The sequence below is a fragment of the Aptenodytes patagonicus genome, chromosome 16 (genome assembly GCF_965638725.1).
Source record: "Aptenodytes patagonicus chromosome 16, bAptPat1.pri.cur, whole genome shotgun sequence".
NCBI lineage: Eukaryota > Metazoa > Chordata > Aves > Sphenisciformes > Spheniscidae > Aptenodytes > Aptenodytes patagonicus.
In genome coordinates, this window is record NC_134964.1 from 2,431,581 (window position 1) to 2,455,354 (window position 23,774).

The 23,774-nt window shown below is 39.4% G+C and overlaps 1 protein-coding gene across 6 annotated transcripts in view; it reads left to right on the top strand.

The window, feature by feature from the left end:
- STXBP4 (syntaxin binding protein 4) overlaps window positions 1-23,194 on the top strand; it is a 75,989-nt gene extending 52,795 nt beyond the window's left edge. For all 6 annotated transcript variants that reach the window (XM_076353857.1, XM_076353862.1, XM_076353856.1 and 3 more), the window contains 2 exons: window positions 3,773-3,830; window positions 19,078-23,194. In XM_076353857.1, coding sequence (XP_076209972.1) covers window positions 3,773-3,830; window positions 19,078-19,189 — 170 coding nt within the window. In that variant the 3' untranslated portion in view covers window positions 19,190-23,194. The remainder of the gene's footprint in view (window positions 1-3,772; window positions 3,831-19,077) is intronic.
- The last annotated feature ends 580 nt before the right edge of the window (window positions 23,195-23,774 follow it).

The following is a 23,774-nucleotide window of genomic DNA, read 5'->3' on the forward strand; positions in this document are numbered from 1 at the left end:
TACTGGGAAAAAAACACCCAACTACATGACTGCACAGTTTCTAGGTTTGATAACTGCCCAGTAAAATGAGGCTTTTTCCTAATATCTGTATTTCCCCCCTTCTTCCTTTAGGGACATACTTTGATGATTATTCTGTGTGCAGCTTTTATTGAGGGACAGTATATGCATTCTGTCTTGGAAACAGTAGGCAAAACCTTCAAGGTCTGTCGCTTCGTCCAAGTTTATGATTTGGGCTGACGTTTATCCTTCTGCTTACTGCAACCAGCCAAGTATCAATGCTGGTGCCTTTCCTTTGTCCTTTTAACCCAAGGAAGAGCTAAAGATCGATGAGATCCACACCTTATCAAGTATCAGGAAAATTTTGATTGCCCAAGGGTTTCATTTCCTTTCTGCTTTATATAATGTTAACTTCACAACAGTGGTTCTCACAGCAGGCATCTGGCAGCTGAGGGGGCAAACAGTCACCGGGGATACTGCCTTGCCGCTCTGTGACCAGCTGCAACACTACCGGTACACGTACAACAGCAAGTTGTTTGTTGATTTTCTTTTTTGCATAGAATTATAGAAATCTCTTTTGCACTAACCCTAATTAAATGCATATACTCAGAACAAAACAATGGTAGGTTATAATGTATTTTGGCTAACATGCACTCTCTCAGGAGACTATTTATTCTATTTGGGCAGAGGATGCTTTGGACTGTATCCCTTTCTTTTGCATGCGTAATTACTTTTGCAGTTTTACCTTTTCTTTACCTTGCAGAAGAAAAACAATCACAAATATTTGAATAGCAAGAAGCCCTGTATTTTCTGCTGAAAAATTATTTTTAAATATTGTAAATCTGTAATTTTTTTAAGATGATAGATGCAGACAGCTGCAACCAAGATACATTATTTATGAAGTTTCATCAAAGACTGTAGCAATTCACAGAAGAAATGATAAATATGTAGGAAACCTAAGAGTTTATACAGGTTGCATCCTGTATCTTTCAGACTGTATTTCTGACTGTTTGAGCTCCTTTACCTCCCATTTACTCCAGGTGAGATCGTAGCAGTCTTGCAAAGCAAGTCCTAGGACAGGCAACAAATGTGACCCTGGAGGGTGTGAAAAAATAGAGCACGAGGAAGTAGATGAACTTATGAATGATTCATGGAGAAAGTGAGCTTGAAGGAAGTGAAGATGATGTCTAGGGAAATACGATGCAAAACATGAGAAGCCTCCTGGCTACCGTGGGAAATACCAAGAAATATAAGTACAAATCTAACAGTGAAGGAAAGGAGTAAAGGGAACAGCAGGGAAAAAAATAGTGGAGAAAGAGTAGAAATGTGGAAAATAAAGGCATTTAAAAAACCTACAGATGTAGGTGGAACTTTGAAGCATATGAAGAGTGGATAGGATACACAATCCAATGCATATAAAGTCAAAAAGGCAAATAAAGCTGTGGAGATATCTCCAGAGTTTCATTTATAAGTTACAAACGTATTCAGTGTTTTTGAAAAGTACAGTCTTCATGGTTAAGAAAAGAATACAGAGCATCGGTTGTTATTGCTACCTACGTACCGTTCTTCATGTAGAAGGAAAAAAAAAAGACATAATTTTAATCAAATTACTAGTGAAAAAAAGTGTAATTCTCACTGATGAATGAAACAGGTGATGTAGAGGATCCATGTGAGCACAGAGCAGATGCTGAGGTTTTATTCATAATTGAGCAAATCCGTTGTCATGTATTTTGGATATGAATGTTGCATGCAGGAATGAGGAAAGGCCAGGGCAGATGGAAGCAACTGAAGGATGAATCCAATTGCCATTTAAATCATTAGAAAATATCCATGTTCAGTAAAGGTCCCATCTTTTATGGGAGAGGAAGGAAGAACTAGTGATCATGTCTAGCATATTTATAACTGAAAACATCCTTTTCTTCCTTCCTTCATAGGAGTCAGAGCCTGAAACTGATACGCAGCGACTACCTTGTATTTAAGGGGAAGTAGCTGTGGATTATTCTCTCTCAAAGGTAGTAGGTGCCATGTTTTGAGGAACAAATTGTATAGGTCTGTGCTAAATTGAAAATGGAAGAAGCCTGAGATAAGTGACTAATACGGGGTAAAAGTGAACGGAAAAAATTAATCCAATGTGCTTTTTGCTTTTCAAGTTGTACTAAACAATCATGGTGCTGTTCTACAATTAGCAATTCTCAAGTTCCCGAATTCTGGAGTTTTGGTAGACTTACTTGTTGCTCTTCATTTGGTGCCTACAGGTATAATTACTTCTCGGGTGGTTTGTACCTGCTTCACTGTGCCAAGTCATGATTCAGTAGCTGTAATGAACTCTGTTTATCTTTGAGAACTGAAGTTACCCCTTTCCAGATTTTTAAGAAGTAAGGACCACACTAGAGACAAAGATGTGACGGTGGAAGAACAGAAAAGGAGCCTTTTAAGAAAGAAATGCCAAAAAAAATGTATGTTTGCACTTAGGGCATGCCTTGGTATGAAGCAGCTTTCAAAGATCATATGGTGCGTGCAGTCCAGCACGTTTTCCAAATGGAAGTTTTAAATCTAAAGCAGGCGCGCAGATGGTTCTAATGAGCTGGTCTTTGAGATATACTGCGACTTGAGCAAAAACAGTTTAACCCCTAAGACACTAACATTTTGAGATGACTTTCAGACTAAAGCACTTGCAGAACAATTTTTCATGCATATTTTAATTTTATATAAATTTCTAGTCTCCAAAAAAGGGAGCTTTTTCAGGACCTTGCACTTTCCTTTATATACGTTACAGTACCACAAAAGCATGCATCAGGAGCATTTTTGCACATTGACTGGTGCTTCTTTCTCCAGCACTTTTCAACCTCTACAAACATTTGGTTTTGAACAAATAGTAATAAAAAAGGTAAAGATTTCCTATGAAAATTTAATTTTTAAAGTGATATAGTATAGTGCCTTACTAAAAGTATTACTCATCATTCTCATGGACGGGACTTTCAAACTAAGAACAAAGTCCAAGATTGAGTTTTTAAGACTAGTGTGACTGATAATTACAAAAGGGGAAGAGAGAGCGCAGTTTCTTAGTGTGTGTAAAAATGGCACCCTTTCAGAATTATTTATTTCAATTTATGCTAAACTTTTCAGTGTTAAATACTTTAACTCCCAGAAACATTACTGTAAATCGCAAAATTAAGCAATGCATTTAGTAAATTAACCTTTGCCAGGATACGTAGACATAGATAAGTGTATATACGAATATCTGTACATATTTTCTCTGAATCTGTCTCTAAGTGCCTTGGAGTTTGTGTCTAAATTCCCAAAGAATTATGCATAAACACAGAAGTTGGTGATAAACCAAACAGCAGCGGATTTCATTCTGCCCAGGCTTCTACCTCTTACAGTTATTAGCATCTGTATGTACCAGCTGTAAGAACAGACCGCAGCAGACCACAGGCATGGGGGGGTTTTGGTCACTTCATATAGGTGTAAATTACAGTAAAAAGTTCAAAAAGAGTTAAGTGCTACACTCTAATTTGGCCAGACTGTCAGCTTCTACAAGAGAAATGCTAGTACTAAAAGTATCATCAAATGGTTTATAGCTTTGTAGCACAGCAAATATTTATTAAATTGTATTGTTTATATTATTGTCTATTGCAAAAATAGCAAGAATTCATTTATAATCTTTCTATGACATGGTTTGAAATTACAGCGTTCTAACTTACACCATTTCAAAACTATGTTCTTTGTGTCACCTAAGCTTTGAGAGACATCTTATTTCTTCATTTCATCTTAGGTCTGCCTTACGGATGGGAAGAAGCTTATACAGCAGATGGAATCAAATACTTTATCAAGTGAGTAGTTCTGGGGGAAAGTGGGTCAGCATTGAAATAAAAGCACATCAAACTGAACGCATTTTTAAACCTAGAACAAATGGAAAATGAGTAAAATAACAAAAGCTGTCATATGTTTTATATACATCTGTATTACCAACATCACTTGTTCTTTTCTGGTTTTTTGTGACTTCACTGTCCAGAGGGTCCTAGAGGGCTTAGTCACAAATCCAACTGAAATTGCGTGAGAACTGTGTCTCTCAATCCTTCAGATGTCTCTGAAAACCCTGGTCTACAATGTTGAGAACTTCCCCAGTTACGTGTTTGACCCTATAATGGACCCAGGAGATAAGGGGGAAAAAAAATCTCATCCCCTAAATAGTTTACAAGTATAAGTATCTATTTTTAAAAATGCCCTTATATTTTGGGGAAGTGGAAGAATTCTTAGAATTCTTTTAGATTTTTAGAAGGTAATGCTCTGGTTTCACCTAAAACTAAACTTACTGATGGGTTTTTTGACATCATATCCTGCTCCCCTGTGTGGGAATAAGTTGTTCAGTTGCTGCAAGAGGGTGAAGGAACAGGACTAAAAGCATTTAGTTGTATTTACAAAATGATCAAGAGATTTCCAACTGCCATACCATTCATTTAGAAGAAAAGTCATTAGACTCTAGACTTTGCACTTAAGATGCTAAATGGAGGCTTACTAACTCGAGTATCACAGAATATTGACATTTCACGGTATCGCTGGCTGCAGGTTAAGCAACTTTTATCCCATTGATAATGCCACTGAAGCTGCACCAGGTGCAAAAGCCTTCTCTCATGTTCTGCATATGTTCCGCATATAAACTCTTTCTTGTTCTTGATTTCTACCCTATGAAAATTGTACCTACGGTTTCCGTAGGGTTTGCTTTCTGTATTTTCAAGCGGTTGCCAAAGACAAAGCCATACTCTTCATAGCTGGCATATTAGAAATACTTACATTAACTAATAGGGAATTTCACTGACAGGTGTTCAGGATCGACATTGCAACAGTCAGCAGTTAGTATGCACCCCCACAAAAAAACTACAGAAACGTGTCTGTATCAGGAGTTACCTGTGATTTTTTTTATAGAAGATATTGCAAACAAACTAATTTTTCAAAACTCTCCAGAGACTAGAGGAAAGGTGATACTGATAAGATGTTACAATAACACAGTGTCTAGAGCATAAAGAAAGCCTCTGCAAAAGCTTTAAAAGCAGTAATCATTTGAAGATGTAATCATCTGGGGGAATAAAAAAAAACCCCAAAGCACTAAGCTTTGGCCCTTGTTATTTGCTTTTTGGCTTTCCTTAACTATAAGATTTCCTTAGCGATCCTTTTTCTGAAAGACTAGAAGAAAAACTGCAGTGTAAGTTCATTATTTACAAAAAATGAAAAAAAAGATTATATTCTTTTTTAAGCAAATCCAAAGTATGGTTTATATCCTGCTGATAGTTTGCAGGTAGGTAATTGAAAGCTTCTTTACAAAGACCTACTTGATAAAAGCTATAGGAATTTGTTGTATACTATAGGAAAGATTTTTTTCAATTGTGTTCTCTGATTCTGGAGGAAAAATGCGTGAAGAAGTAGGTCGTGTTTTATGTCCAGAAGCTTCAGGAAGTGAATTGGATAGTATGCAGTTGTTTTTTTCCAGAATATAGTGAAAAATAATTCATACAATATTTTTTTATTATTCCTCTAAGAGATTGAAACAATTAGTGAAAAATATAATTCATCTCCATTCCATATATATCATGGATCATTGTTTAATTAATAGCTAGTTATTCTAGCTGCTGAAATTCACATATTGTCTAATTCTTATAGGTACCAGGAAGACCCTATTTTGCAGGTGGACTTCCACAGTCTCCTAAAAGACAGGAAAGGCAGCAAATAGGCAGCAAATAAATCTTTGCAGTGAAATAAAATTACTTCTATTCCAAACTCTTATAAAAGTCACGTAAATAACATTGACGTTTATGTATTAGCTAGCCAAGAAAAGCAGGGACCTTTTTTGTGTGGTTTTTTTTCAGACATACCGCTCTGTTGTCCTTGACTCACCCCGTGGTGCCTCGAGCTAGATGTATTAAAGCAGACATGTTTTTTTCTGCAGAGGTTTCCAAACATACCGTATATGATACTGCATTCCAGCTCTAATCAAAGGGCGGCTTTTATTTTCAGACAGATGTAGGTTACTACATGGGATTTGTACCAAAAAAACCTGTAGAAAAATAACTTAGGAAATGAAAGCAAATTAAAAGCAAATTTCACAGCAATGGAAATAAATACAAGAGCAACTATTAAAATAGAGCACTGTTCCCTTGGTCTCCATCTGTTGATAGAGGGGGCCGTTACAGGACAGTTGGAAAGTTAAGGTGGACGCTGGCTTCTGTTCCGGGTCAAACACTTGCAGTACTCTAGGTTTATACCTGCGTAACTGGAAACTGAGCTTGAAGATAGTATTATCTAGCAATAATAGCAAACAAAAATTCAGCAGCAGAACAGAAGAAATCTCACATTCTTGAAACATTTTCCCCTCTTTTTTTCCCTGGTTTTGTTACTGTGCCTCTCATACAAGTACTTATCTCAATGACTCAGCAGAAAGCTAGATTTCCTGAATATGCACGAGAAATTTCTTTTAAGTTCTGCACTTGGATGCTGAACTATTGCAGATGTGACAATAAGATGCATATTAGCAACAGTAGAATCTCAGCTAGTCTAGGTGCTGGAAGCCTAATTTGCAGAAAGCACCAGATGTTTTGCATGTTATCACCACTTGCTGAAACTACAGATTTGATTCGAGTAGTTCACATGAAAAAGCTTTTTCAGGAATTTTTCCATATCTGATCTTTGTTTGTTTATGACTCATGAATATTATTCCCTCTTCTTAGTGTGCTCCTAGCACTACAGGTGACAGTGCCCCAGGTATTCCATCGTTGTTACCTTCTGTAATCTGTCCTATAAAGTTCTGCACGTCAGAGGCAAGGAAAATCTATCCATTTTAATTGCAGAGAAGAGTATGAAATCACCCTTCATGACCACTGTCTAAAAACTTCTATTCTTCCGAATGGAGTCACCACACTGAAGTGGTGTTAAGAGCTCTTAATGCGGTTCATTAGAATGGAATTAAGTGAGCATTGCAGTAAGACATCATGGTAATTAATATTCCTTTTAACTATTTCCTTATTTTGCTTTCATCACTGTTTCCAAATGCCTTTACAGAGCATAAGCCAGGCTTTTTGCACGCTTGAAAATTCATACCTCTTACTACACTTGGTAATGTGTATGAAGTCAGTCTGAGAAAGTTAACTATTTAGAGCAAGGAGCAGGGGTTGCGCAAGTCCCTTGTTTCTAACACTGAATGGTAGAGATTTCATGAGGAAAATTCTATCCAACGTTGAAAATACCCTTTTCTAGGAGGAACTTAGCTTGAGGTGCATCTTACCAGCTGATCCTTTTCAGTGGGATTTAATCTAATTGTTTAAATGGGGATTAGCAGAATAGTTGATACTTTACAGCCCTGGTACTAATACTGTAACCTTCTTGTTCTCTGTGGCTGTGAATTTCAATCCTTTCATTCTTTGGTGTTTACAACAGCCAAGGCCATGAGGGGCTTAAGAGTATTTCAACACTAGCCCACTTCCATGTATACAAACAGATAGAAAAACATGTTATAATTCCCGAAGCGTAGCCACAATTAAACTGATCTTCTACGTGAATTGTCAGTTTTCTTATTATGCAGTCAGGCTGTGAGGCTATATAGAAGCTGTAATGGCTCTGTTTAAATCCACAGCAGTTTTACAATATGCTAAGGACAATCAAATATTATTTTAATTAGTGGTTGCCTTCAGTTCCAATGTGCTTTATTGAGCCATCAAGTAGCTGAGTCCATAAATCTATATGTTATAAATCTAATGCAGTAAACACCCCAGAATGGAATCTTAATAGCACATAAGCTTGAGACAGCTTGCTGTGAAATTTCCATAAATATCTCTGAAGGGGGTGTAGCAATATGAAGTGCATGAGAAATCAGAGTTTAAAAGAAGCAAACCAGCTGGCTTGTGTTACACACTAAAGTGAAACCCACTTATGTGAATAACTGACATGAATAAAACATTTACATGGCTGTATTCCTAAGGGGTTGAACAGCTCTCTGTACCTACCAGGGAAAGCTGTATCTTGTCCATGAATACTCACCTTAAGACAATTTTTGAAATCGCCTCTTTTATTCAGGAAATCATTTCAGACTCTCTGTAAATTATTTTCAATCAACCAGGTTGCTAAGATCAGTCACAACGTACTGGCAAGTGAGAGAAAACTACCTTTAGACTGCTGGCGTGTCATAAACTCGCATGGTTCTGTGCTAGGCATTAGGGTCACGTGTAATGGCTTACCATGAAATAGCAAACTAATGTAAGCCTCTCTGAGTTACATCTCAGTATGCATTGGGGAAAAAAAGCAAGTTCAAGTGTCTTACTAATATATAAATTAACAGTTATCAGAAGGCCAAAAATTACACCGGTAGACTAAAAGGTAGGGATCGGCTTCATTGCTAGTATAACTGTGCTTTCCTCCTGCTGGAAAGTAAGGGTTGAGTTTGGTCCCAGATATGTTTTAAGATAACCTGATGTACTTTAAAGTAATGGAGAGGGCAGGCACTCTTTTATTTTGCATGTGGCAATACGCTCAAGTCATTCATACATAGCACCAGATTCATGCCCCACCAATTAACGTGTAACAGAAACACAATACCGGTGCCTGTTTCCTCACCAATTTACATTTGGTATTTCTGTCGCCGTTTATATCAGCTGATTTAGTTAAGAAGAGTTGAGATTCTGACCTCGTTTGCTCAAAGTGACAATTGAATGTAGCCTAATGGGGTTTTCAGCAGTCCATTGCAACTCCAAAATCATAGAATAAAATGATGGAAAAGTCTAGATTGGAAGGGATGTCTGGAGGTCATCTCGTTTAACCTTCTGTTGAAGAGTAAGTTACCCAGAGCCCTGTCAAACCAAGTCTTGAATATTTCCAGTGAGGGAGATTCCACCACCTGTCTGGGCACCCTATTCCAGTGTTCAGTTGTTCTCACAGTAAAGAATATTTTCTTAACATAGATGGAATTTCCCCTGAAGCAACTTGTGCCCATTGCTTCTTGTCCGTTGCCATGCATCTTTGTGAGAAGAGTGCCTCCATTTTCTTTATAACTAACTTTTAGGTGTCGGAAGACTTTGATTAGACACCCCCACCCCACCCCCTGAGCTTTCTCTTCTCTAGGCTGAACAAACCCAATTCCTTCAACATTTCTTCATGTGCCAAGTTCTCCAGCCCTCTAATCATCTTGGTGACCTTCCACTGGATCCTCTCCAATTTTTCCAATGTCTGTCTTGAACTTGGAGGACCAGTGTATTGACAAGGCCCCACATAATAAGGTAAAAAAGTTAGATATTAATTAATTTTACTTACTAGATTATTAAGATGGCTATTCGTCTGTTGTGAGTTACTGATGTTCTAATATAAATTCCTGTCCCAAATAGACACTTTATCTGTTAAACCCAGAAACACGAAGGGGCTAACAAGCCCTCATAAAGTATCACCTACATCCAGATGCGCATGTATGCGCTTACCGGTCAGCTGGGAGGCATTAGGATGGGAAAAGTTTTGTAAGTAAGAGAGGGTTCCTCTTGTTCACTTTTAAAGCTAGTCACGTGGCTATTTTTGCCCAGGTTTAGTTCAGGTGTAACGCTGGCTGAGTTTACGAAGTGTTGTAACCACTATTAGAACAAAATTTCACTTTTGTTGTATGCTCTGGCATTAAAGTCCTCCTGGAAGTCACAGCACTGCTGCAGTGCAAACAGAAAGCGTATTCTATCATTGAATGGATTTTGTGAATTAGTAACTTCTGGGTTTGATTTTTAAATAGGAGAAAGAGTCTACGCATAACTTTGCTCTCCCAGTGAAGTATCATATATGCTAATTAATTAATGGTTATACGCTGGTGGTTTAGAATCACAGGGGAACAGTACAGAAGAGCATAGCTGGGACACTAATTTTTGCCCAGAAAACCCATTATAGTTAATCTCTTCCATCCTCCCACTGTGTTCACCTTTAACATATGGCAGCTCTGTATCATGAGACTGGCACCTAAAATTAGGTAGGGCCTTGCTATTCTCCCTCCCACGCCCACCCACTCCTTGCATATGTATACAGTTTGTAAGGACCAGCTGTGAATTTTGCCCCTGTAAACACTGTTTTTCTAGCTTTTTAGTAGGACTAGATTCCAACTATTCCACATTAACTGTTATTTTCCTCAAGAACATTTATCTTAAATTAAATTTTCCTGAAAGACAAGTAAAAGTTCCCAGATTGGGATCTTCTCCCTTAGATGTATTAGGGTCTGTGATGTTTCCTATCTTATACCAAAGGGGAAACAGTAATATTTGATTTAGGATTATCTTTCAGCAGTTTATCTAAAAATCAGCAGTTTCACATGGAAGCATTGTGTGCTTCAGTGTGACAAAGTAGGCAATGAAAGCGCTCTGACAGTATACCAGTACAACTGAGAATAGAATTTGGTTCATGTTAAGTAGGAGCCTAAAGTCAATACTTGTGAAATACAATTAATAAAAACCACACATGACGTGTTCTGGTAGCTTTTGAAGTCACACCTAACAAATCAGGCTTCCACTTGGAAAGCCAACATATCATACTTACATATTTTATAATATTCTATTTTGTTTGGTTTTGCTTGGGAAGGAGCCATCATTAATTTTACTGAAAGCTGGGCATTCACAGAAACTGTTTATGATTTTATGACTGAACTAAGAATAGCAAAGCATGTGTGATAGATGAAGGACTTCTGTAGTATAAACATTGACGTTTTATAGCACTAGAGATAAAGGTATCATCATAAAAGGAAAATAAATCACAGTTGATTTTACTTACTGCATGCTAAATTGAAAAAAAAAAAAGCTGTTCCTTTGATAAGGGTACTCTACTGATCTAGAAGTAAACTTCTGTATGGTTGTTTCAGTGACTTCAGAGCAGCAAACTAAGAAAAACGGTGATCTGCCGTACTGAACATGCAATTGGAGCTCCCCCGGCTTGAACCCAGTACCAGCTCTGCTCCCAACTCCCTGTACCGCAGTAGGCAAGTTAGTTGCACCAAAATTACCAGTTATCAAAATCATCATTGTAGGTGTCCCCATCTTAATAACTTTGATGTTTTGTGAGTAGGAATGGGTATTTTGAGGCGTGGAGTGCTCTCTGGTTTCACTGCATTCAAAGAAAGATGCAATTACTTTGCATCTCTGAAAGAATTGTTATATAGTCACAAGAAGTTGCAAATACTGAAATAAAACTGGCTCAGCACTAATCAAGTGCTAACTGTTATTACTACTTTTTAACGTATAACGATCCAAAGCTCTCTGCATCCATCAGCTCAACATCAGCTCAAACACTTTCAGATGCAACTGTATGAATTTGGGTAATCCTGACGTTTTTCTTTTTGATTTTTGGATAACCAGCTCGAGACATCCCAGAGAACTTTTATTTTCACAGTGTGTTAATGCCGGCTGTCTGAAGTACATGACTCTCTGCTGTGTCTCAAGTTGGTCACCAGGAATAAATACATCCAGAAGTAACAGTCCTCTTCGAAAATCGTGCCCCCGGTTGTTCTTTGTTCACAGTCACTGTTGAATGAAGAAAGACTTCTTAAAAGACACAGCAATGATTGAGTGTAAGACATTTTGCTAACTAAAAATTCTTGAAAATTACAGATAGCCAGGATGAGATGAAAATTCAAGATAATTTCTATGGTTTAGAAATGGTTTATTGCCAGATACTTGGGTTGTAGGGAATTCAGTTTCTCTGATTTTCACTGAAATCATTTTGCATGACTATAAGGAAAATAACCTCCGATGTAAAACTAGGAAACTTGGCATTGGATTTTATGATAACATGAGCTTGTAATACAAGAATGTTAAGACCTTAAGCTGCTTTTGGTTGGGCAGGTTTTTTTCCTGAGAGGTTGTTTGTTTTTTAGTATCAAGAACCAAAATGGAGAAACATTCTTTCAGCTTCCACAGATACTGCACGCTCTGTCCAGGCTCTGGCCTGTCATATAAGGCAGCTGTTAAAATTTCTTCTGTGAGAAAATACATGAAGCTGAAATTATTTTTTGCTCTTGACCTACAAATCCCACTGAAATCAGCGTGCTGATTTTTGTTACCTCTGCTGGGCAATTTTACTCTTGCACTGATGTGATCACAGGTGTAATTCTCACCTATCTAGTTACTTCGATCCGTAGGACTGGAAATGTGAAAGTTCAGACTCCTACTAAATTTTCCTGTTAGGGCAGGATTTGGCACTTGTGGGATAAGTCACGTACACCCTCAGTTCTGAGATCCCCCTGGGTTTTGGGAGAGCCATCAGAAGCAGAACAATGCACAGCAAGGTTTTTTCAGTATGTGTTTCACCTGAAGCGTGGGCCTCAGCCACCGCTTAAGCCTTGATTGATTTTAGTACACAGGTAGTTAAACGTAAGCCTTGAGCATGCTCCAGGCTGTGGTAGAAAAAAACCTTATGTGATCTTGGCCTAAATCTGCAACATCTATCTCATCAGGGTATCAGGCCCGTGATGATAAGACAGGACTGATACGAAGTGAGCAAACTGGTTGCACAATTCGTCACACAACTTAACGCTGCTGATCTTTATGTTCTGATGCATTTGCAAATAAACTGCACCAGACGTTTTATGATGTTCACTTAGAGACACAGGATTATGAGTAACTGCATATATTAAAATAGCACTTTTAGAGTAACAGCAGTTGGCTAATACTGGGGTGAGATAGATTTCAGGTAGCGGTTTAGAACTGTGAAAAGTTTGCATGTCCTGCCACTCAAACCTTTGGGCTTATTCAGCCTTGGCTCAGATCCTGCTGTTATTACTGTTTTTATTTTAGATTGGGCCATTTCTTTATTGTTGACAATTTTTAATGATATAGCACACTATTTGGCTATGTAAATCTTCTTCCTAGGGATATGTGCCTTCTGAAACTGCTCACAGATTTTTCTTAGTAGACAAGTGTTTAATCGGTTTAATCAAGGAATAAATAGCGAGACTGCCTTCTGGGGTTTCACTTTATATCCCTCTATCTTTAATTAATACTCAAGCAAATTCTGCGATCCCTGAGGGAAATACAAGAAACATTTATGTCGCCTTAGGGGACAGTTCCATGAGGTGACAAGTGCTCTCGATCTTAACACAGCCAATAAAAGTTAAGGTCACTGCCATCTTCCAGGACCTGCCCAGCATCTCCTGGGGTACTATTATAGGCTGTATGTTCCTTTTGAAATGTTGTCTTGAAAGAGGGTCCAGTCTTAAACCAATTTTAACAAAAAGGGGAAAGAAAAAAAGAGCGTTCAATTTCAGATAATCTGATTTTGATAAATACAATACAAAAACCCTTCCCAAACTGCCTACAGGTTCCATGTCTGGGAACGGTCTTCCCTAGATGCTCTCAGGATTGATTGATTATACTTGCATCAACGTCACTCAGCTGTTTTATTTTGTTCTAATTGCTTATCTACTAAATTAAAATCCTTTAGTTACAGTTCAGAATAAGTTATTCCTTGCAGATCCTCCCAGCATTTGCTCTTCAAAATAGCAGGAGTTGTCAGTTGCTTGGCTTGGTATCCCCTTACGGCATTTAACATCTGCTTTCCAACCACTGGTGTTTTCAAAGGGGATACCAAACATGACAGATATCATGAGTGGGTCTGCAGGTGTGTGCTAGCTCTGAGCGCTTATTTCATGGTAAACACTGGTGTGGAAGAAACAAAAAATTATTAACCAAGTTTAAATTCATAAGGGACAACAGCAAAGTGTTAAAAGCACTGGCTCTTGAAAGCTGAGAAATAGTTCTGCTCCCAAAAAATCATGCAATCCTAAATAAAATTAGGAATGCATTCAGAAAACGTGTCAGGCGCAGCACCAGTAACTACACATTATATTCAGTCTACTTGTGCAGATTGTAAAGCGATTTAGAAATACTACCAGGTAGAGGTTTGAGGGCAACAGAATTAGCACACTGCCAGCATTTAGACCATCCTGTGTGCCAAATCTTGCTGTAGAGTATTTATCTAAACTCCACACTCATGGGAGGGAGCTGGGCCATAACAAAAAGGTCTGCGATCACCATGATCCTGTGGTCTGCCTTCAGGAGCAGCAGCTCCCTGGTACTCCCTTACATACTCCATTGCCACCTGCTGGCACGAGGAAGGGTAATTCTGTCTCACCCTACCCAAGACATGAAGGTCTTCAAGGTGCCTGGTGCCAGCTAGGACTACTCCATTTTTGTGCAGATCTATTTTAGATGGTATATTTTCTTATTATGCAATGTTTCAGAAGGCGCATAAGGAATGTTGGCCACGGCCCAAGAGACTTGCATTAGCAAGTTAGAGAAGTATGAGTAAAATAGAGATGAAAGAGCCGGGTACGTTCTCAAAGGTGCAAGATTTGGGACAGTGGGTTTTAAAGAGAATAAGGTATCCTTGCAAAGCAAAAGGCTATTCCAGGCACAAGGGGAACAAAAACAACGGCCCAGCAACAAAAGACAAAGGCAGTGATTAAAACAAATCTTGCAAAGCCATGTGTAGTCCAGCAAAGAGCTACACGGACAGATTCTGTGCAAGAGCAAGCAGGGAAGATGATATAACCTCTAGAGGAAGGATTAAGTGTCAGGATCTTCATTCAGTGGCATTGTTCTTTATTTTCCTGTTGCTCTGGCCCTCATTAGCCTCCAAACCACCACTGCATGGGGGCTGCGTACTAGTGTGTAACAAAGGAACGCACAGACCCCCATAGAGCTAGTCATCTAGCAGATGGCGTATACTCCTTTCACAGTAACTTCAGAACTCCCACGGGGATATGCGTGTAAGTCTAAAAACTAAAAAAAGCACAATATGGAATATATTTCTGGGTAGTATAGAGCATGTCCCCTTCCAACCCGTTGCATCTACATCTAGCAGTGCTATTTGCTGCATTTTTTAATGATTAGGTCAATAGCAACAGTGAAAGTACTAAAGGTTAAAGCTTTCAGAGTGTGCCGTTGCCTGTGCCTCAGCCTTACGGTTGTCAGCAGTACTACACCGCGACAATGGCTTTGCAAAAATTTTCAACCGTGCACAGATCGGTAAAAGCTCCATCGAGCATCAATACTCTTTAGCTGAGCTTTATTCCATTTTAAAGGGCTAGCAAAGTTTGGGAAAACAAAACGTAAGATAAGAAGGGTTAAAAGTTTAGCAAAATTAATACTATGGATAAAACGGCTTAGGTTATTGAGTATGTTCAGTTAGGGAGGAAAATAGCTACCGTGGGTTTTGTGTTACTTCATAGGAGCAGAGTTCTGCTTTCACTTTCATCTTCAATACTGCTCAATTTGGTAGAGCAGCACAGGGTTCATATGAGGCCAGAATTTGTCTTTCCAAGTTCAGATACAACTAAATTCTATTTGGCCCCTAATGAATAATGGTCATTATGAGAGTTTGGCTGATTAATTGTTGAAGGCTGCATCTTGTCTCCTGAACAGATCTCAAACAAATGGGTCTTGCACAAGATGGCTCCTTTTAAAGCTAAGTAACCCTGGTGCACTGGAAAAATTCAGCCAGGTGTTACGGATGTGGTCCCATATCAAAAGGAAAAAAAAACCCAAAGAATACCGCAGGACTGCTTTGTAGCTCAGCATCCCGCGCAGTTGTGTTGTCTGCAAGACTCTTCATGATTCCCTGTTAGGCTCCAGAGTTTGGCCCTAGCTGGAGAATACAATTTAAGGTGAAAAGCATGTCTTGATAATGCTCAAAATCTAACAAAGATGCAGACATTTTTTCCTTTGAATTACTCCTTTCTTAAAAGGTTAAGTTCTCATTTTAAAATAAATCATTTTCCATGCAAATAAGTAAGAGCCATAAGGAGGGTAATTATGACGGTATTTTAAAAAATTCACTACCATTTCTTTGCCAAAAAAATCCCTGTGTTCTCATGTTTTGTTTTTCCAGGCTCTAAAATTTGTCCTGCAATTTAGTAATGTTAAAAAGACAGAATAAGCTACTGACATATTTCCAGATCAAATGTTTCTGTTTTCTAGCAATAAATTTGGCTACCCTCCGATAGCAATGACTTGTTTGAAAACCTAAAAATCTTTAAATATTGTTAATTGCTCTGAAAATGTGAAACGAATCTTTTGAACAAGAACATTGGCAAATGGAAAACATTTTACATTTAGAATTTGTAATGCTGGCTTTCAAAATATTCCTTTAATATTCAAAACAGTTTCATCAATTAAACAAAACCTAGAGGTAGATTTGAATTCCCTCTCACTTTTATTGCTGGCCCTAACACACAAATCAGAGAGGATGTATTTCTAATACAAGAATGTTCTGCAAACCAGTAAATCTGGGATTATCTCTTCGGGCTGATTATGTCAAAGCTCTTTAGCCACAGCACTTTTGGAGAGCTAAAAATAAATAGCAGGGGGTTTGTACATTTATTCTGTACCTAAATAATCTGTGCGTATTGTGTGTGTCTGTCTGTCAACAATGTGAGACATGGTATCTGGACTTAACGTTTATTTATAAGAGTTCTTTTCCTAGTAAGGATTTTGGCAAAGGGTTTAAACCAAACTGTCCTCCTAGAAGTGTTCATGGGATAAAGCCTAGTGCAAGTTTACAAGAACTGAGTTCAGATCAGAAGCATTTACTGCAGATTGGTATTAGGGCAAACTTTGGCCCCAAATATTTTGAAAATGGATGAAAACTAGTTCTCTTCTATCTTACCAGTGATTAAACAATGTTACGTCATTGAATATAGAAAACTGTAATCCTGATTTCTATGCCACAATTCTGCACTATTAAAGAACTGCAGAATTTTTGCATTTAATCTGTATGAGAACAAAATCAAGTTCTTACAGCAGTTAGCAGAAAGTTAGGCATGCTATCATTTGCCTCCTGGTCCTAAAGCATGCAAGAGGAAAATCTTCTGAACATGCTGGGACTTTAATTTAGAGGGATATCTTCAGTATTAAGCCATAATGACTAATTTTTCTTAGTTTTGAATTGAAAAAAAAAAAAATCATGGCATTTCCTGACAGTGTGGAAGACATTGCAGAAAAATTCAGCAAAGACATTTTCCACAGTGTATTTACAAATATAAATATATTCATAATATAAATACGAATACATCTATTTCCCTGTGTTGTGGAATAATGGGAACGATGTTCTTGATTAGACACATTTCCTCTTAAAATGGAATTTTATTCACAACTCTCTCCTAAAACATGTAAGGAGTTTCTTCATATTCTTCATGTTGGCTATCGTCTGACTTTCTAAAGGTAAACACTGGAAACTTAGGGAAAGTTGCTCTTATTCCTAGTAAAAATGGTACATTCACTTTCCTAGAGTGAAATGATTACTGTACCTGAGAATGGTCAGTATCTGCTGCGTTGTATTTTCTGTAGCGACATGTTGCTCAGTTATACTTCTGTTTTAACTTCTGTGACATTGATCCTGCAGCCCAGTAAGGCGATGCACGTTTTTGTATTACACTCGTGAAGGAGTGGAGTCCATCCAGTGCTGCTCTGACCAAAAAAGCACTTACGCCTTGCTTTTACACGTAACTGGAGCTTTTGGGTTTGTTGGTTTTTTAAGGATAAGAACTGAGGATATGGCCTTTATCTTCCCCATTTTCTTTTTCTTGCTTGGTCCTTACTCCTCAGGTGTTGTTTCAGTTGAAGTAGTGGCTAAATTCACAGACTACCAGTTCAGAGAGAGGTTAATCTAGTTAACGCAGCTCAAGATGTGATTTACGTTAGCATCGTTATTTACCTCTTGGTGAACAGTGGTGTTGTCCTCATCATAGCCAACTTACTCTGAGCTCAGTCTACTCAAAGGAAAGGTGTGACTACAAGGTGAGATCACTGCACGGTAGCATTGACTGGAAAAGTGATCCCCATACCCATAACTCAGTGGAGTGGAACATTGACTCATATTCCTGCTTTAACATATCGATTTCCATAATCGGATATTCAAGAGAGCATTCTTGAAGACAGAAAGACAAAATCTGTTTTCACTTGAAAAGGTGACTCTAGAGTAGTTCCATCATGGCACTTCATATTTAATTAAACCAGTGCACCTGGAAGGTGAGTGTAGGCATGGGCTTTAGGTACACTCTATGTTAGAAGTTGGGAGAAGAGCTGTTTGTCTTTTCTGGTGTATATTATATGTACAGTATTTTTCAGCTAGGTCTTGTAATGAACTTACATTACAAAATTCATCTTTGCACTGGCTTGACTATAAAAACTGTGAATTTATTAGCAAGATTTTTTTAAGTGAAAAGAAGCTATTTCCTTTACCAAGAACACATTATTCCAGAAGGGAGAAGAGGCTGTGTCTTGCCCACACACAGTATGGCTAGCATGCATACCACCAATCATAAGGTGTACAGCGTTCTCACCCGCAAACAGTAAGCCTATTCCATTTATCTGTCCTTACCGAGCCTCGATCAGGTTCTTTCCATTGATACAGAATCTTACCAAAAACTATAAAGCAGCTTAGACTGCATGTCAAATGTAGGGTTTAAGCCTTAAAAAGTAGTACTGACTCCCTTTTATTACATGTGTAAAGGCTGTGGGAGCATGTCCAGAATTTGGTCTAGAGGACATGTAAAGAACGTCCTTTTTTGCATTTATTCGTCAACCTTTTTCTGCAAGAAGAGGAATGGCTTAATGATGCTGGAATATTAGTTCATGTTCTAACAAACTGAGCGTATTTCCGTGATGTGATTCCACATTTGGTCAGCTTCCTCTTGACCGCTGTGCCTCAGCCTTTAACTGGTCTGATGGCGATGTTAATACCTTGCTAGCTTGTCGGAGCTTTGTAAGACTTTGCTAGTCTGGGCTGTACGCTGTTGCTGGGTTAATTGTCTACAGCTCTATCAATTAACAGGAGACGTCACCAGTCTGTATCAGGAGTCTCTTACAAAAGCATTTTCTCTAATGTATTGGGAAATGAGACCTTCAGTCCAGGTTCTAGCACCCAGAAGACTCCACATTTTGTTTGTAAAATCTCATAGTTGGCGAGAAAAAGAGAATTCTGTATTTGAAAGTGCTGTAATGATCATTACAAATCCAGATTCCATCTGGTATTTCTTCTTTTGAGATTGGCAAGCCTCTTTTTTTTTTTCTTGTTTCTTTTTAGCCATGTGACACAGACAACGTCATGGATCCATCCCGTAACAAGCGCACTAAGCTTGCTTTGCTCTGAGGACGATGACGATGGAATAAGAGAGCTTCCCGGGTCCAAGAGCTGAGGACGTCTGTTAACAGAAAGTAGTTTGTCTAGTTTCAGTACATTAGTGATGCACACTTTTTAATCTGCGTGTTTTCTAGTCTAATGTAATAGTACCCGATGACGTTTCTCCCCTTCAAGTCAGAGGAAGTTCTGCCATTTTTTTAGGTGGGTTTATTCATGGGTGCTACAAAAGGTGCAGGGGCTGCAGAAGTCTCCCTTCAGTCCTTCATCTGTCCCAGTTCGGTGTGCAGGGATCAGTCTTATCTTAAGGCCTGATCCAGCCTGTTCATGACTTCTCTGTCGGCGTAACTCTACCGACCTGAAGTGAAAGTTTCACAGCTTTGACCAGCACAAGGGTTAAGACTGGGACATTGGTTGTAATTTCACATGGTAAATTCCCGGTAATGGTTGACTGAAAGATGCAAGGTGAGCTTTTTTCCTTTTTTTAACCAATGCTAGTGATGTAATGTAGATGCCTTTTCTTCAACTACTGAAAATTTTTACTTTTATGGAAGAAATTTGCAAATTAGTTTTGCTAATAGAAATTTAGCAATTTATTACAAGTATTGGAGCCCTGATGGCTTTTAAAACAAATACTTATTAAGATTGGTGGTTTGGGCTTTAGAAAAATGAGTCTTTGATAAGTTGTCAGGTAAAAAGAAACAGTTTTGGTAGAGGACACCATACTCTGTCAACAATATGAGGCAAGAATGAAAATTATTCTACTTTTGTACTCTGCTAAACCGATACATACATGCATCAAATACTTCAGTGGAAGCTGTGAAGTTTCAAGTACAATGAAACCTGTGAAACCACCTCCAGGATCAGCAGCAATCAGTCACCTCCTCAAAGTTGGTCTTTAAGTAGAACAAAATCATTTTGTGCACACTGGTGATGATTTAAAGAGGATATAGAAAATGACAGGGGGTGCTGGTGCAATCTAATGAACAGGTTTCACTGTACCCATGTCGTGGTTTAACCCGGCAGGCAGCTAAACACCACCCAGCCGCTCGCTCACTCCCCCCCTCAGTGAGATGGGGAAGAGAATCAGAAAAAAGGTAAAACTCATGGGTTGAGGTAAAGACAGTTTAACAGGTAAAGCAAAAGCCGTGCGTGCAAGCAAAGCCAAACCAGGAATTCATTCACTCCTTCCCATCGGCAGGCAGGTGTTCAGCCATCTCCAGGAAAGCAGGGCTCCATCACGCGTAACGGTGACCTGGGAAGACAAACGCCATCAGTCCGAACGTCCCCCCCTTTCCTTCTTCCCCCAGCTTTATGTGCTGAGCATGACGCCATATGGTGTGGGATATCCCTTGGGTCAGTTGGGGTCAGCTGTCCCAGCTGTGTCCCCTCCCAACTCCTTGTGCACCCCCAGCCTCCTCGCTGGTGGGGTGAGAGGCAGAAAAGGCCTTGACTCTGTGTCAGCACTGCTCAGCAGTAACGAAAACATCCCTGTGTTATCGACACTTTCCAGCACAAATCCAAACCACAGCCCCGTACCAGCAACTGTGAAGAAAATTAACTCTATCCCAGCCAAAACCAGCACATTCTCCCCCCCTTATTCCATACCATTTACGTCATGCTCAGGTCCCACACTATCCAATACATTGTCATTTCCCACCACCCCCCTTCCCATCCTTTGATACCGTTCCCTTAGTCTATGGGCCACCCCTGTGAAAGGTCTGTAAAATGTTCATAAAATGTCCATAAATGTCCACAAAATGTCCATTGAGTTCATTTAGTCCATGACTTCGGGCTCCATCTGTTACGATGGTCACTCAGGACAGGAGAGGTGGTGTGTTGTGTGGCACCAAAGCCAGCTCCGGTGGGGTCACTGCTGCATTTGCTCTGCTGCTTGTAAGGCTTCTCCTCCGCTGGTTCAGGTGGCTCCTGCTATAGTAATTCCTATAACGTGCAATTCAAATCATGGGTTACAACAATTCAAAGGTATTTCCTTTACAATCTCCACCCCTGGTCCCTTTGGGCCATGTTACAGGGTTTAGCACAGAATATTTTAAATCTCATTATTCACAGCACAATGTACGATGCCAGCTTTGTCAAATATATGATTCTATGCTACATTTTTCTGGATGCTCTTTATATATATATGTGTGTGTGTGTGTGTATGTGTATAATATATATGGTAGGTGTTGACTAATGAATGAAAGAAGGACCTGAAACTTTGCAGAAGCACTGATGAATATGCCAAAGGAAAACCCGATCTCTGCCCTTCAGTCCAAGAAGGAGAACGGGATTGTAACGGTGTGAAGAAGGCATAGGCTGCAATCTGCATTTTTCTGAGCGGCACACTTAAGGACTTCCAAACATCCCTGGAAGGGTTCAGGCACACTCCTGCACTCCAGCTCACCTCTGCTGGCCGATACAAAGGAATGAGGCTGTGCAATCACATTTTTTGGAGGTCTGTCTGCAGCGGGTGTGGCACTGGATTTAAAAATCCTTGCGCTCAGGAATGGACATAAAGACCAGACTTATTTGCAGTTCTAGTGCCTGTGTCACACTCTCTGTCCTTAGGATTACAGAGCTGTGCCAAGTCAGGCACGCTGTTGATCCTCTTGCATCAAAAATAATACACAATTTTTTAAACCCAAGTCGAGTATCTTCTTTGAATAGCAGTGCAGCAAGTGACTGCGTTTGGCCTGTGGGCTGTAGAGCACGTCATCAAATGTTCTTCCTGGAGGAACAAAGTGCAGCTCACGGAAGAGTTTTTTGCAGGCTTTGCTGGAAGTGGATGTCAGGATATATTGAATAAGCAAATAGGAAAATTTGTTTTGTACTTTTAACTTGGTCAGAACCAAATTATCCATGAATCTACACGGGTGGTGTGGATTAGGAAGAAGAGCTTGCTCAGCAGCCCCACAGTAACTTGTATTTCTAAGAAAACTTCTCATAGCAATAACACATAAATGCTTTAGCCATAGTTCGCTCCAGTGGCTCCTACGTGCTTCACAGCCTCCTTTGCGTTCCCAGAGAACACAATCTGAAGGGACAGAGCATGTGCTTCTGTTTCAGGGTTGGACGCTGTAGAAGCATTTTTATTTAAACCCCTTTTCTGAGAATGGCACAGACTCATGACCCATAGAGGGTATATAATGTTCTGAATTCCTCGTGATATTTGCTGTAGGCTTAGCAGTCATTTGGATGCTTTATGACAGGCGCTTTCAGTTCATGCTTCCCTGCTACCCAGATTGCATATAGATTCCAGTTTTCCAGTTCTGTTCAAGAGAGGTTTGAATCTCCACTTGACCCTCGCAGTCTTGATTTATTCTGCTAGTGGCTTTGTGACAGCTAGCTGGGTGTTTCAGATAGGAGAAGCTATTTAGGGACAGAGACTGTGGATCAGGCAGGCTGCATGAGCGGAGACTTTATAGAAAGCAATTTAAAGCTGTCCGTCTGTTAGATCAGCTGGAGGAGGACAGCTGCGCGCATCCTGCCCGCCCTTCCTGGGGAGCCGGCAGTGATCTCTGGCGCTGAGCGTGCAGTGCCCAGCCTGCTGTGCACGAGGCGGGGAGAAATCCAGGCAAAACGTTGGCCATCTGCCTGCTCTGCTTACTGCCTCCACCCCCAGATGAGAACATTTCAGAAACTTGGAGGCTGCTTCTGCCTCTCTCTTATAAATTTACCTAGAAATTAAAGATGTTAGAAATAGATCTCTGCATCTATCTAGCTTCTCCTCCGGTAAGCATTACCTCTTCAGATAATCCGCTAGTTCAAATTCTCTGTTATTGAGACTACATTTTCATACCTACAATCTCCAAATGTTCTAATCTATTTTTGTATGCTGGCATACTTGTTTCCTAGGTTATTTCTCTCTCTCTCTCCCCCCTTGTCTCTTCCTTTCTGTGAAATAGTTTGTGAAATTATTTTGATTAAGCTGAACCGTGTATATTGAGAAAATGGTTCTAGGATAACTTAAAAAGAATTTGTAAAGAGCAGGTGTCAAAATATGCAACACTGTAAACAACAACTTTTCATTTTTATTCCAGAATAAAAAAATTTAAGTGGAAAAGAAATGAAAGTGGACGTTGTATCCTTTATAATAATGAAACTACAGCTTTATAAGGGAATGGCCACGGGGCCATAATGATTCCTGTACCTCTATTTATTTTCCATGTAAAGGTGACGTTGTGAAAAATACTGTTCTGGTACACACTGGTGTTAATCTTCACCTGAATACTTGCGCCACGCTGCCCTTCAAATACTGCAAATATTCCAGTAAATTTAAAATGACCCTTTCTCCCATCAAAGCAAATAGCTTAACGCAAATACCTACACAGGCATATTAGATACTCAGCTTCACGGGTGCTGAGTAACTTCCTTGTAACACTACTCAGTGTCTCAGTAAATGGGATGATCCTTTCATCAACCCCACCAGATAAACATAAGCACGCATACCTGTTTGAGCTGGCCATTCCGTAAACATCACTTACATAGTCCCAGTGGTCAGGCCCATGTGCTGGCCGGTGCACGGCCACGCTGCCGTGTAACGCCTGCGCTGTAGTCTTCTACAGTGAAGTCTCTAGAGAAGATACAGTTATTATGTAAGCAAATACATAAAGCCTCTATAGATTTTTATGATCAGTCAG